Source organism: Nomascus leucogenys, chromosome 14, assembly GCF_006542625.1.
Source record: "Nomascus leucogenys isolate Asia chromosome 14, Asia_NLE_v1, whole genome shotgun sequence".
Lineage (NCBI taxonomy): Eukaryota > Metazoa > Chordata > Mammalia > Primates > Hylobatidae > Nomascus > Nomascus leucogenys.
In genome coordinates, this window is record NC_044394.1 from 49,182,795 (window position 1) to 49,195,224 (window position 12,430).

Consider the following 12,430-nt stretch of genomic DNA (forward strand, 5'->3'; position numbering starts at 1 on the left):
CGGCGCCGCCGTGGCCCCGCCCTCACGCTCTGTACCGGAGTGGGGCTCGTCTTCCACCTCCCTGGCGCCCCAGCTTTGCTTCCGTCCCGCTAACCGCCAGGCCCGGTGCGCACGCGTACCCGGCTCGACCTTCCTTCTCGCGGGGTCTACAAGCCGTGCGCGCGCACATACGCACGGAGGGACGCGTACGTCCACCTGCCTGCCTTACAGGGCACCTAGGAGGGACCCCTTCCTGGCCCATCCGCGCCGCGCAGGCGCACCGCCACGCAGCGCCTAGACGCCCGACCCGAGCGTCCCGTCTCCTAGTAACCAGCCGCTAGCCCCCTTTTCCACGACTCATTTCTTAATCCCTGCCTGAGGCTGCCGCACCTGGATGGAACGCGCATGCGCAAGGCTGTCTCTCGCAGCCTCGCCTTCCCTCAGTTTGGAACACCTGCTGCGTCGCGGCGGTGGCTTTGTGCCACTTTTCCCAGGGCTTGGGCATCATTCTGGACCCATGTTCTGTGAACCGCTTACTCTCAGAGCTGCTTTCGGGCGCAGCTCCTGCTGCAGCCAGGGCCCGTTTCGAGAGAGCCTTCCAGGTCCAGCCCTCCCGCTGCAGCCGGCAGGGAGCAAGCCGGCCTGTCCCGGTGAGCGTGGGCAGCCTGGAGTCAGGCAGGAGAGCCTGGGGACCACGGCCTTGGTCAGCTCTGCACGATCAGGGCTGAATCAGGAAGTGGCAGATCTAGCAACAAAGTCCAGATTCCTGACCGATATTCCTTCTCCACATGCCAGTCCTTTTCCAAATCCCCTCACCTTAAAGTGACAAATGAGATTTTCGGTGAAAAAGAATGAGCGCTACATTCTTCTACCAATTTTTTGGAGCCCAGAATGGGAAAAAAGAAAAAAGTCTTCTTAATTTTTCTTTTTTTTTTTTTTTTGAGACGGAGTCTCGCTCTGTCGCCCAGGCTGGAGTGCAGTGGTGCAATCTCGGCTCACTGCAAGCTCCGCCTCCCGGGTTCACGCCATTCTCCTGCCTCAGCCTCTCCGAGTAGCTGGGACTACAGGCGCCCGCCACCACGCCCGGCTAATTTTTTTGTATTTTTAGTAGAGACGGGGTTTCACCGTGGTCTCGATCTCCTGACCTCGTGATCCGCCCGCCTCGGCCTCCCAAAGTGCTGGGATTACAAGCGTGAGCCACCGCGCCCGGCCAATTTTTCTTAATACTTACCATGTCCCTTCTTAAATAACCCAAGAGCTTCTGGATGATAATGGTGACTTTATCTCCTTTTCCTGCAGATGACATAGACACTAGGTTTTTACAGCAATTCTCTGATGACCTTGATATGGTAGAACGCTGTGTATTTCAAGAGTAAGCTCTTGTTTGAGGAGACTGACAATTCCTGTTTTCGCCAGGTGAGTACTCATTTTTTTCCCCCACAAGGTATCATTGGCAGGGATAAATAACTTTTGTGTTAGAACAAATTTAGTCATAAAAATACATTTAATATAAGTGCCATGTTTTTCCAATCTCTTTTCATCGTGTTATTTACATGGTCTCATATTTTGTCGCATTTATTTTCAGATATCATATACTTTGTAAATATAATTAGATACCAAAAAAAAATTAAGTGTCCCTGTTACTTTGGATTAAGAGGTTAGAGGACACAAGGAGCACATATCCTCGGAAATATAATTTTTTAAATGCACAGAATAACAAACTGAGAAGTTATGTTAGAGGGAATAATGTATAATCTCATTTCCTCTTCAGATACTAAGATTATTTTGAATACATTATCTAGCATTATTAAAAACAAACAGGAAAGAATGTTCTAAAGTTAAAATTATCAGTTGGAGTTGAAGACTTCGGGGGTGGGGAGATTATTAATATAGGAAGTAGGAAAGTGCTTCCCTTATAGAAAGAATAAGAAAAGTTTAAGCACTTATGTATGCCACCTAGATGGTACTGAAGATTATTTGGAAAGAATGTAAGGAAATGATCATTTTAAGGCCAAAAGAGGGTGATAATATTTTCCTTTTTTTTCCTATCAAGAACTGTTGACTTTCTCCCGTAACCTGAGAAAAGTAAAAATTTCCTTCCCTCTGTGGAAACCCAAGGGGGAGTGAGTGTCCCACCCTGCCCCAATTAAACCTTTTTTTTTTTTTTTTGAGACAGAGTCTCACTCTGTCGCCCAGGTTGGAGTGCAGTGGCACAATCTCGGCTCACTGCAACCTCTGCCTCCCGGGTTCACGCCATTCTCTTGCCTCAGCCTCCCGAGTAGCTAGGACTACAGGCGCCCGCCACTATGCCTGGCTTTTTTTTTTTTTTTTTTTTTTTTTTTTTTTTGTATTTTTAGTAGAGACAGAGTTTCACTGTGTTAGCCAGGATGGTCTTGATCTCCTGACCTCATGATCTGCCCACCTCAGCCTCCCAAAGTGCTGGGATTACAGGCGTGAGCCTCTGTGCCTGGCCTTTTTTTTTTCTTTTTTTTTTTTTTTTTTTAACACAGAGTCTCACTCTGTTGCCCCATACCCAGGCTGGAGTACGTTGGCATGATCTCAGCTCACTGCACCACCTTTCAGGTTGAAGCAGTTCTCCTGCCTTAGCCTCTTGAGCAGCTGGGACCACAGGTATGTGCCACCATACCCAGCTAATTTTTGTATGTTTTTGTAGAGATGCAGTTTCACCATGTTGCCCAGGCTGGTCTTGAACTCCTGGACTCAAGTGATCCACCCACCTCAGCCTCCCAAGTGCTGGGATTATATGCATGAGCCACTGTGCCTGGCCCAGGCTAAGCCTTATATAGTACCCTGTGCTCACTCTCTCTTGTGACAGACACCTTCTAAGGTCTCGGTTTTCTAGTCCCTTAATTTTTCCATCATTTCAAAAGCTTCACTACAAAAACCTCTGTTATTACTTTTTTTTGTTTTGTTTTGTTTTCACTGTCCTCTTCCTGATCCCCTCAAAAAAAAATATGGGACTCCAATTCCATATGTGTTAAGCCACTTGATCTTGTTCCACAGCTCACTGATGCTGCGTTCCGTTTGTTTGTTTGTTTGTTTGTGTGTTTGTTTGTTTTTTGAGATGGAGTCTCACTTTGTCTCCCAGGCTGGAGTGCAGTGGCGCCATCTCCGCTCACTGCAAGCTCCGCCTCACGGCTTCACGCCATTCTCCTGCCTCAGCCTCCCGAGTAGCTGGGACTACAAGCGCCTGCCACCATGCCCGGCTAATTTTTTTGTATTTTTAGTAGAGACAGGGTTTCACTGTGTTAGCCAGGATGATCTCGATCTCCTGACCTCATGATCTGCCCGCCTCAGCCTCCCAAAGTGCTGGGATTACAGGCGTGAGCCACCGCGCCCGGCCTGTGTTCCTTTTTTTAAATCAGATAGTTTTCTCCTTATGCTGAGGCCTGAAAGTTCCAGGCAATGTCCATTCATAGGGCTTACTTTATTTCCTGTCTCTCAAGGATCACTCTCCTGAATTGCCTATTGTCCAATATCTAAAAGCCATTGCTTCATGTGTTTTGTGTTTTGATGCTGAAAGCAGTCTGGGCACGGTGGCTCATGCCTGTAATCCCAGCACTTTGGGAGGCCGAGGCAGTTGGATCACCTGAGGTCGGGAGTTCGAGACCAACCTGACCAACATGGAGAAACTCTGTCTCTACTAAAAATACAAAATTAGTCAGGTGTGGTGGCACATGCCTGTAATCCCAGCTACTCGGAAGGCTGAGGCAGGAGACTTGCTTGAACCCGGGAGGCAGAGGTTGCGGTAAGCCGAGATTGCGCCATCGCCCTTCAGCCTGGGGGACAAGAACAAAACTCTGTCTCAAAAAAAAAAAGATGCTGAAAGCATGAGGATAAGTCTGGTCTCTGTTACTCCATCATGACTAGCAGCAGAAGTCTGCCATTCTTCACAGTCCCAGGCCCCATGTCACTAACTATCCTCAAGGGATGTGGTTTGCAATGCAAAACTTGCTTCAGGCTGGGGGAACTGTAAGTGCAAAGGTCCTGAAGCAGGAGAAGGTTTGGCATAGAATATGCTTGAGGAACACCAATGGGGTGATAGGTCTGGGGTAGAATAAGGGAAAGAGACAGGAGAGAGTGCTTGCTGGTAGAGTTGTTTGCTACGGCTGCTGCAACAATGCAACAATTTACCACACACTTGGTGTCTTTAAGCAACACAAATTTATTATCACACGGTTCTGGAGATTTACAAGTTCAAATTGGGTCTCACTGGGCTAAAATCAAGAAGTCAGGCAGGTCTACATTCCTTCTGGAGGCTCTAGGGGAAATCCCCTTTCTTGCCTTTCCAGCTTCTACTGGCAGCCCATGTTCCTTGGCTTGTGATCCCAGTCTATATTCAATGACAAAAATGGCCAGTCAAGTCCTCCTCACATTGCACCATGGCTAACACATTCTGCCTCCCTCTTTCACTTCTAAAGACTCTTGTGTGGCAGGCGCAGTGACTCACACCTATAATCCCAGCATTTTGGGAGGCCGAGGCAGGTGGATCACTTGAGGTCAGGAGTTCAAGACCAGCCTGGTCAACATGGCAAAACCCTGTCTCTCCCCAAAAATACAAAAATTAACTGGTCGTGGTGGCGGGCACCTGTAATCCCAGCTACTTGGGAGCTGAGGCACAAGAATCACTTGAACCCAGGGGGTGGAGGCTGCAGTCACCCTAGATCATGCCACTGCACTCCAACCTGGGCAACAGAGTGAGACTCTGTCCCAAAAAGGAAAAAAAAAAAAAGACCCTTGTGATTACATTGGTACCACCCAATTAATCCAGGAGAATTTTCCCACCCTCAGAGTCAGCTGATTAGCAACCTTAATTCCCCCTTGCCACGTAACATAACATAGTCACAGCTTCTGGGGATTAGGACAAAGACATCTTTGAAGACTATTATTCTGCCTACCACAGCTGGGGACTAGATATGTAGAGAATTTTTTTCTCTGAGATGGGAAGCAACTAGAGTGTGTTGAGCAAAGGACTGCTGTGATCTCGGTTTTGTTATAAAAGGTTCAAACCAGTCCAGGCATGGTGGCTTACGCCAGTAATCCCAGCACTTTGGGAAGTGGGAGAATTGCTTGAGTACAGGAGTTCTAGACCAGCCTGGGCAACACAGTGACACCCTGTCTCTACAAAAAAATGAATTTAAAAAATTAGCCACATGTGACTGGGTACGGTGGCTCATGCTGTAATCCAAGCACTTTAGGAGGCCGAGGAGGGCAGATCACTTGAGGTCAAGAGTTCGAGACCAGCCTGGCCAACATGGCAAAACACTCTCTCTACTAAAAATACAAAAATTAGCTGGGCGTGGTGGCAGGTGCCTGTAATCCCAGCTACCCAGGAGGCTGAGGCAGGAGAATCATGTGAACCCAGAAAGGCGGAGGTTGCAATTTCTTTGCAACTTGAATTTCTTTGGTTCCTAGTTAAGTTTGAATATCTCTTTGTGTACTCTCATTATCTGTTTGGGATTCCTCAATCTGTGAATTATGTTTTTATATCCTTTGCCCATTTTCCTATCGGGTTTTCTTTTTCCTTGCTAATTTCTAGGTGTTCTCTTTTTATTCCAGCCATTAAATACCATCAGCTTTGGACACAGAAAATATCTCCTTCCAGTCTCTTACCTATCTTTTTGTTTATATTTTTTTCATTGAATAGAAATTCTCAATTATGAGTAATCAGACTCACCTGTTTTCCTCCCTTATTTTTTAAGCTTTTTAGTCTTGTTCAAGAAATCTTTCTTCATTCCCAGGTAACAGATATTTTCTTCTATTGCATTTACAGTTCTGCCATTCACATTTAGGTGTTTAATGCATTTGCACTCCACTTTTTTTTCTTTTTGAGACAGTCTTGCTCTGTCACCCAGGCTGGAGTGCAATGGTATGATCTCAGCTCACTGCAACCTCCACCTCCTGGGTTCAAGCGATTCTCCTGCCTTAGCCTCCTGAGTAGCTGGGATTACAGGCACCCGCCACCACACCTGGCTAATGTTTGTATTTTTAGTAGAGACAGGGTTTCACCATGTTGGTCAAGCTGGTCTCGAACTCCTGACCTCGTGATCCACCCACCTCAGCCTCCCAAAGGGCCGGGATTACAGGCATGAGCCACCGCGCCCAGCCCACTTCTGTGTTTAAGATCCTGCTCAACTTATGTCCACATAGCGAGCCAATGTTCATGATACTGTCATACTAAACTTAGTCTGTTCTATCTCCTTTGTCTTATAGTGCCACCTGTAATATATGTGAAGTTCCTGAAAGACCTAAGTCCAAGTTACAGCTCTGTCATATTCTACTGATTATTTGTTCCTGTACCTGTACAAGGTTATTTTTATTACTTTCACTTCGTGGCATATCTTTTTGTTTTTTTTAATTTTTTCTGTAGGATGATCTCCTTTTCCCTGTTCAATCTGATCAGAGATCCTTCCACCTTGGCCTCCCAAAGTGCTGGAATTACAGGCATGAGCCATTGTGCCCAGCCATGTAGCATATCTTAATATCTAGTAAAGAAAGCCTCTTTGTTCTTGTTCTCCAGATTGATTTATCTCTTTATGTACCTTTATTCTTACATATATATTACAGATTTCTTCTTGAATGGCAACCTAAATGCCAGTCCAAAGAGGCCCCCAATAGACTTGTTCAGCCTTCATGTCCTCAACTCTGGGGAAGTTAAGGTAAGACTCACAGGGCCAAGTCTACCCTATTGTATTTGGTTCCTCCTCAGTCCTTTTATTAGATTGAAGTTTAATGTGCAAATTGATAATTATATGTTACCATTCTTTTACGTTTGTTGATTTCAAATGCCATGTTTTATAGTTTTGTGTTTTTTAAAACCTTTTTTCAATTTTGTATTTTGAAAAAGTTTTAAACCTACAGAAATGTAATAAGAATAATACGTAGAACAACTTTTTAAGCTTTACCTCCTAGATTTAACAGTTGTTAGCATTTTGCATATTTTACTCTCTTTCTGTATCTATGTATCTATGTATCTATCTATCTATCTATCTATCCATCCATCTATCTATCTATCTGTTGCTAAACAATTTGAGGGCAAGTTGCAGATATGATTCTTCACCCCTAACTATTTCAGTATGTATTTCCTAAGAACAAGGACATTGACTTATATAACCACAATACAATTATTACATTCATGGCATTTATCACATTGATCCAATATTATTATCTAATATTGTCCCATATCCAAATGTTCCAGTTATCTAAGTAATGATCTTTGTAGTACATTCCATCCCTTTCCCAATTCAAGAGCACTGGTTGCATTTAAAATAATGTATCTTTAGCCTCCTTTAATCTGAAACAGTTCCTCAGCCTCTCTGTGTCTTTCATAACATTGACATTTTTAGGTAGAAGTTATTTGTTTCATAGAAGATACCTGTGTTTGGGTTTATCTGATTGTTTCCTCATGTTTAGATTCAAGTTATGCATTTGACAGGAGTATTTCCTTTCTAAGAAAAAGAGAAACCAAAGAATAGAATAAACTCAATTTTATTGATTTGAAGGCAGTATTAGATATTCCTTTGATGAGGAAGAAAAATTCATCTTCAAGTTCCAAATCTAAAAATCAAGTATATCCATATTTCAGAATTTCATCAGAGATCTTAAAAATTTAGCTAAGTTGTATTTGATTCCCAGAAAGCCAAATATATACTATTTACCTAATTGTTATATTAATATTTGAGTAACTACTATATTTAGGCTACTATAGTAGACCCAGGACTCTGTTTTGTTATAAACAGTGATATTCAGTCACAAATGTGGATAAACAGGGTTTCAAGATGATTCTTTAGAAATGTTCAGTCAGTAATTAGAGCTTGATGAGTATGAAATTGTAAACAATCAAAGATACCACAGTAGCTAAATATTAAAGACATAATACATTCTAAAAAGTGGGTGAGGCCGAGTGCGTGCTATGCTATAATCTAGACTTTGGAGCTGAATGGTATCACCTGAGTCAAGTAAGACCACTGGTCAACATGAAAACCCGTCTCTATAAAAATACAAAATTAGATTCTTTGGATGACTAAAACTGGAATAGACATATTTGCAAAAATTAAATTATCAATTCATGAATGACATTAAATGTTAAAAAAATTATAATATTTACAAATAAAAAAAAATGGAAAATAAAAAAAATAAAAATACAAACATTAGCTGGGCCTGGTGGCAGGTGCCTGTAATCCCAGCTACTCAGGAGGCTGAGGCAAGAAAATCACTTCAACCTGCCGGGTGGAGGTCCAGTGAACTGAGATCGCACCACTTCACTCCAGCCTGGGTGAAAGGGCAAAACTCCATCTCAAAAAAAAAAAAAAAAAAAAATGGGTGAGGGCTTTCGTTCGAAGCTGTGGAATCTGCTCCAGATCTCAGGTTGTTACTACAGCATCTTGGGTAGATCACTCTTCTCCAGTAATCCCTGGGCTTTCTCAAAACTTTTCTGTACAGGAAGCCTGTCCCTTCTGCCATCCTGGTCAACTCTGCCTACCAAATTCCTGCCCATCTTTGAAAGCACAACCCTAACCTAGGCTCCCCTCCTTTGGGAAACTTCCCAAGGCCTCCCTCCATGCTACATGATCATCTCTTTTTTTTTTTTTTTTTTTTTGAGATGCAGTCTCGCTCTGTCACCCAGGCTGGAGTGCAGTGGCACGATCTTGGCTCACTGCAACCTCAGCCTCCTGGGTTCACACCATTCTCCTGCCTCAGCCTCCCGAGTAGCTGGGACTACAGGTGCCCACCACCACGCCCAGCTAATCTTTGGTATTTTTCATACAGATGGGGTTTCACCGTGTTAGCCAGGATGGTCTCGATCTCCTGACCTTGTGATCCGCCCGCCTCAGCCTCCCAAAGTGCTGGGATTACAGGCATGGGCCACCGCACCCAGCCAATTACAAGTATCTTTATAGGACATCTTTATTTTTTGCAGAAAATAAAGTAGTAGCAGAGTACTTGGCCTTCAGTAGTTATTTCTTTAGCCCATTAGTAATGAATTAAGAGGTTTCGCTAGCAAGAATGAAGGAAAGGATTAAGAGAAGCTCTACTATTTTCTGAAAGGTGATAAAACATATACAAAGATAAATTCCTTTTTAAAAAGACTTTCAAAGAAATCTTTAGAACCTGCAAACCCTCCCACAAAGAAAATGTAAACACTGAAAGGTGGGAGGCAATTTTACTTTATATTTCTAGTATCACCACAGCATTTCATTCAAACAAGTATTGCCATGAAGTTAGGGAAATTCCTGCTGCATTCACTTGCTATTTATTTATTTTTTTTTTCAGTAATCAAGTTGAAGAAACGCTTCCACTACTTAAAAAGGTACCTGCAAATTACTTTCATATTTGTTCAGCTATCCTAATGGGATTTTCACTTAGTAAATCTGCTACTCAGGTATCTGCTATGCATATGGATTCAAAAGTGGATGATCACTTAATACGAGGGACTGAAAAAAGCAGGCTGGAACCAGTGACTCAGTTATTTCAAAACACCAAGAAAATAAGATTAGAAGACACAAATCAAGAAAACTTTACAAGGATTGAAGGGACTGGCACAGGATCTCTTTCTGAGAAAGTCTTGGGTTCAGTGGTATATGTCAAAGAAAGTGATGGACTAGAAATGACGGATGTGGAATGAAGAAATTTGTACGTATTACCAAAGAAACCAAAAAATGCCTTTGACTAACAGGGGGTGTTGAAAGACAACTTAACCTTATTAGGAAACCCTGACAAAATGACGGAAGACTATTGCTTTATTTTGCACTTTTTGTGAATCATCTTACACTGCATTTTTTTATGATGCTTATTCAAAAGCCAGTTGCTTTAGGGTGAAAAAGCCTTCCAAAATTCAAAGCAGATTTCTCTGGTATTATATCCTTCTTAAAAACCAGAGTTTTTAAATAACAGTATTTGAATGGCACCAAAACATTTTCATTTTAATGTATTTCTTTAATGTGGTTGAAAAAAGTGTCCAAGCAGCCGGGCGTGGTGGCTCACACCTGTAATCCCAGCACTTTGGGAGGCCGAGGTGCGTTGATCACCTGAGGTCAGGAGTTCACGACCCGCCTGGCCAATATGGTGAAATCCCATCTCTACTAAAAATGTAAAAAATTAGCCAAGCGTGGTGGTGGGCACCTGTAATCCCAGCTACTTGGGAGGCTGAGGCAGGGGAATCGCTTGAACCCTGGAGGCAGAGGCTGCAGTAAGCTGAGATCATGCCATTGTACTCCAGCCTGGGCAACAAGAGCAAAACTCCGTCTCAAAAAAAAAAAAAAAAAATGTCCAAGCAATGTGACATCAGTATTTCACACTATTTCTGGTGTACCAGTTTTGTATGTTACATTTCCATTTTGGGATTCTGCTTTAGGATACTTTACTTTCTTACATTTTGCATTTTTGTTCTGTAAAAGATCACTGCCGATAAACTGCAAAAGACCAATAAATTGCATATCTTCAGAAGGATTTCACATTTTAAATCATGCCTTTAAAACTGCTTTTTCCCCCCACATAGAATCCATTTTAGAGTTAGAAAAGTGTTCTTTCCAAGTGTTAATAGTTTGTCTTGCAGATGGTACCATTTTATGTCACCAATATTCAATATGAGAAAAACAACCTGGTGTTTAAAAACCTTGTTTTGTATATCAGTTATGAAAATATCTGGTAGTTGGAAATCTCTTTAATATTCATTTTAAAAGAGGAAAGGGCATCTTTTCCGGGGGGGAGTGGGGAAGCTATAGTTTATTAATCAGAAAAATACTAAACAAATGTGTTTGTAGGGAATACTGAGAGTGAAAACCAATTGTTGAGTGGGACATAAGCCAAAAAGACAATGCTTTTTATTATTTACAGAACATAATTCTTTAGAAGAGAAAAAAATACATAAATCATTCATTTGTTCACCTAGCCTGGCACTGTGCTTGGTGCTGGAGATACAGTAGTGAATAAAATAGCCAGTGCCTTGTAGAGTTTTGTGCCTGTCTACTAGGAAAGACAGGACATTATACAGTAATTATATAAGATGCAAATTGTGATATGCCATGAAGAAACATATAGCATTCAGAGAGACATAACACAAGACATACCACATAAAGCTGATTTTTTTTTTAAGATGGTCTCACTCTGTTGCCCAGGCTGGAGTGCAGTGGAGCGATCATAGCTCGCTGCGGTGTCGAATTCCTGTTCTTAAGCGATCTGCCTGCCTCAGCCTCCTAGTAGCTAGGATTACAGGCATGTGCCACCATACCCAGCATGTTTTTGTATTTTTTTAGAGACAGAGTCTCACAATGTTACCCAGACTAGTCTCAAACTCCTGGCCTCAGGTGATCCTCCCACTGGGCCATAAACTTGATTTTAACTGTGGGAAATGGGAAAGCGTATCTCAGGACATTTTTGAAAGCAAGTTTATTAAGAAAGTAAACAATAGAATGGCTACTCCATAGACAGAGCAGCCTCTGAGGACATTTATAGCTTTTGCAGTGACATGGTTGTCTAAGTGAATGATGGTGATGGTCATAAAAGTGGAGAGAAGGGGATAGAGTCCAGGTGAAGTTTGACAGGATGGTTTGGAAGTGGAAAGTGAGGAAGAAGAAAGGCCTTCTGGCAAAAAAGGCTAGATGCATGCAGGATCCCTGGGGAAAAAGAGTGAGTTCAGGAGCATGGTTTTTAGACTTACCAGGTTTACAAGGCAGTTGTATCTATGGAACTAAAAAATATAAATGTTGAAGTTGTATACAGAAATGGTACTTAAAGCCATAGGATGAATGAAATTGCTTAAGGAGAATGTAGTGTGAGATAAAGATCTGAGGAACTCCAACATTTAGGGCTGACTAGAGCAGGGTAGCTGGCAAAGGGGACTGTGGAGTTGGGAGTGAGGCTGGAGGAAAACCTGGCAAAAGGGACTGAGGAGTTGACAGGGTAATGTCAAAGTTGTCCACAGGAATCTCCAGGTTGAGGTAGTCAAATGAACAGTTAGATGAAGACTGAAAAGTCCACTGGATCTAGCAATATGAATGTCACCTGTGACCTTAGCAAAAGCACTTTTGCCGGAATAATGGGGAAAAAGCCATTTTGGAGTACGTTGAAACAGTGAATGGGAAGTGACAAAGTAGATACTGGATGTATAGCAGTTTTTTCAAGAAGCTTGGCTCAGAAGGGTAGCAGACAGGATGACAAGTGGAAAGAGAAGTGAGGTCACTGGAGGATTGTTAAAGAGTACAGCATGTTTGAGTGTCACTTGAAAGGTTCCAGTGGAGAAGCTGAAGAAGTAGGTAAAGGTAAGAATAACCAAGGAACAGAAGTCCTGGAGCAGGGAGGAGGGAACGGGATTCTTTAAAACCTCTTCATCAAGAAACTAGGGGGAAAAAAACCCCAAAACTGTACCATCTCAGATGGTACAGAGAAAGGGAATTTAGAAGGAAGTAATATAAGCAAACAGCAACAATAT

The 12,430-nt window shown here is 42.6% G+C and overlaps 2 protein-coding genes across 3 annotated transcripts in view; both read left to right on the forward strand.

Moving 5' to 3' along the window:
• Nucleotides 1-271: 271 nt before the first annotated feature.
• C14H2orf15 (chromosome 14 C2orf15 homolog) lies at nucleotides 272-10,030 on the forward strand. 2 transcript variants are annotated; one of them, XM_030828600.1, is made up of 4 exons: nucleotides 272-629; nucleotides 1,279-1,395; nucleotides 6,568-6,659; nucleotides 9,274-10,030. In XM_030828600.1, exons 3-4 carry the CDS (start codon nucleotides 6,634-6,636, stop codon nucleotides 9,623-9,625), a joined length of 378 nt encoding a protein of 125 aa, XP_030684460.1. In that variant the 5' UTR covers nucleotides 272-629; nucleotides 1,279-1,395; nucleotides 6,568-6,633; the 3' UTR covers nucleotides 9,626-10,030. The 2 variants fall into 2 exon arrangements, with proteins under 2 accessions (XP_030684460.1, XP_030684461.1); XM_030828601.1 differs by lacking the exons at nucleotides 272-629; nucleotides 1,279-1,395 and adding an exon at nucleotides 6,057-6,309.
• MRPL30 (mitochondrial ribosomal protein L30) overlaps nucleotides 9,275-12,430 on the forward strand; it is a 66,678-nt gene continuing 63,522 nt past the window's right edge. Inside the window, exon 1 of the mRNA XM_030828597.1 lies at nucleotides 9,275-9,310. The gene's annotated coding sequence lies outside the window, so the exon portion shown is untranslated. The remainder of the gene's footprint in view (nucleotides 9,311-12,430) is intronic.

Excerpts from the sequence above, each read along its gene's own strand:
- C14H2orf15 (XM_030828600.1), top strand. The coding sequence starts at position 6,634 with ATGTCCTCAACTCTGGGGAAGTTAAG. Across the intron at positions 6,660-9,273 it reads TCAACTCTGGGGAAGTTAAG|TAATCAAGTTGAAGAAACGC; the intron begins GTAAGACTCACA and ends TTTTTTTTTCAG.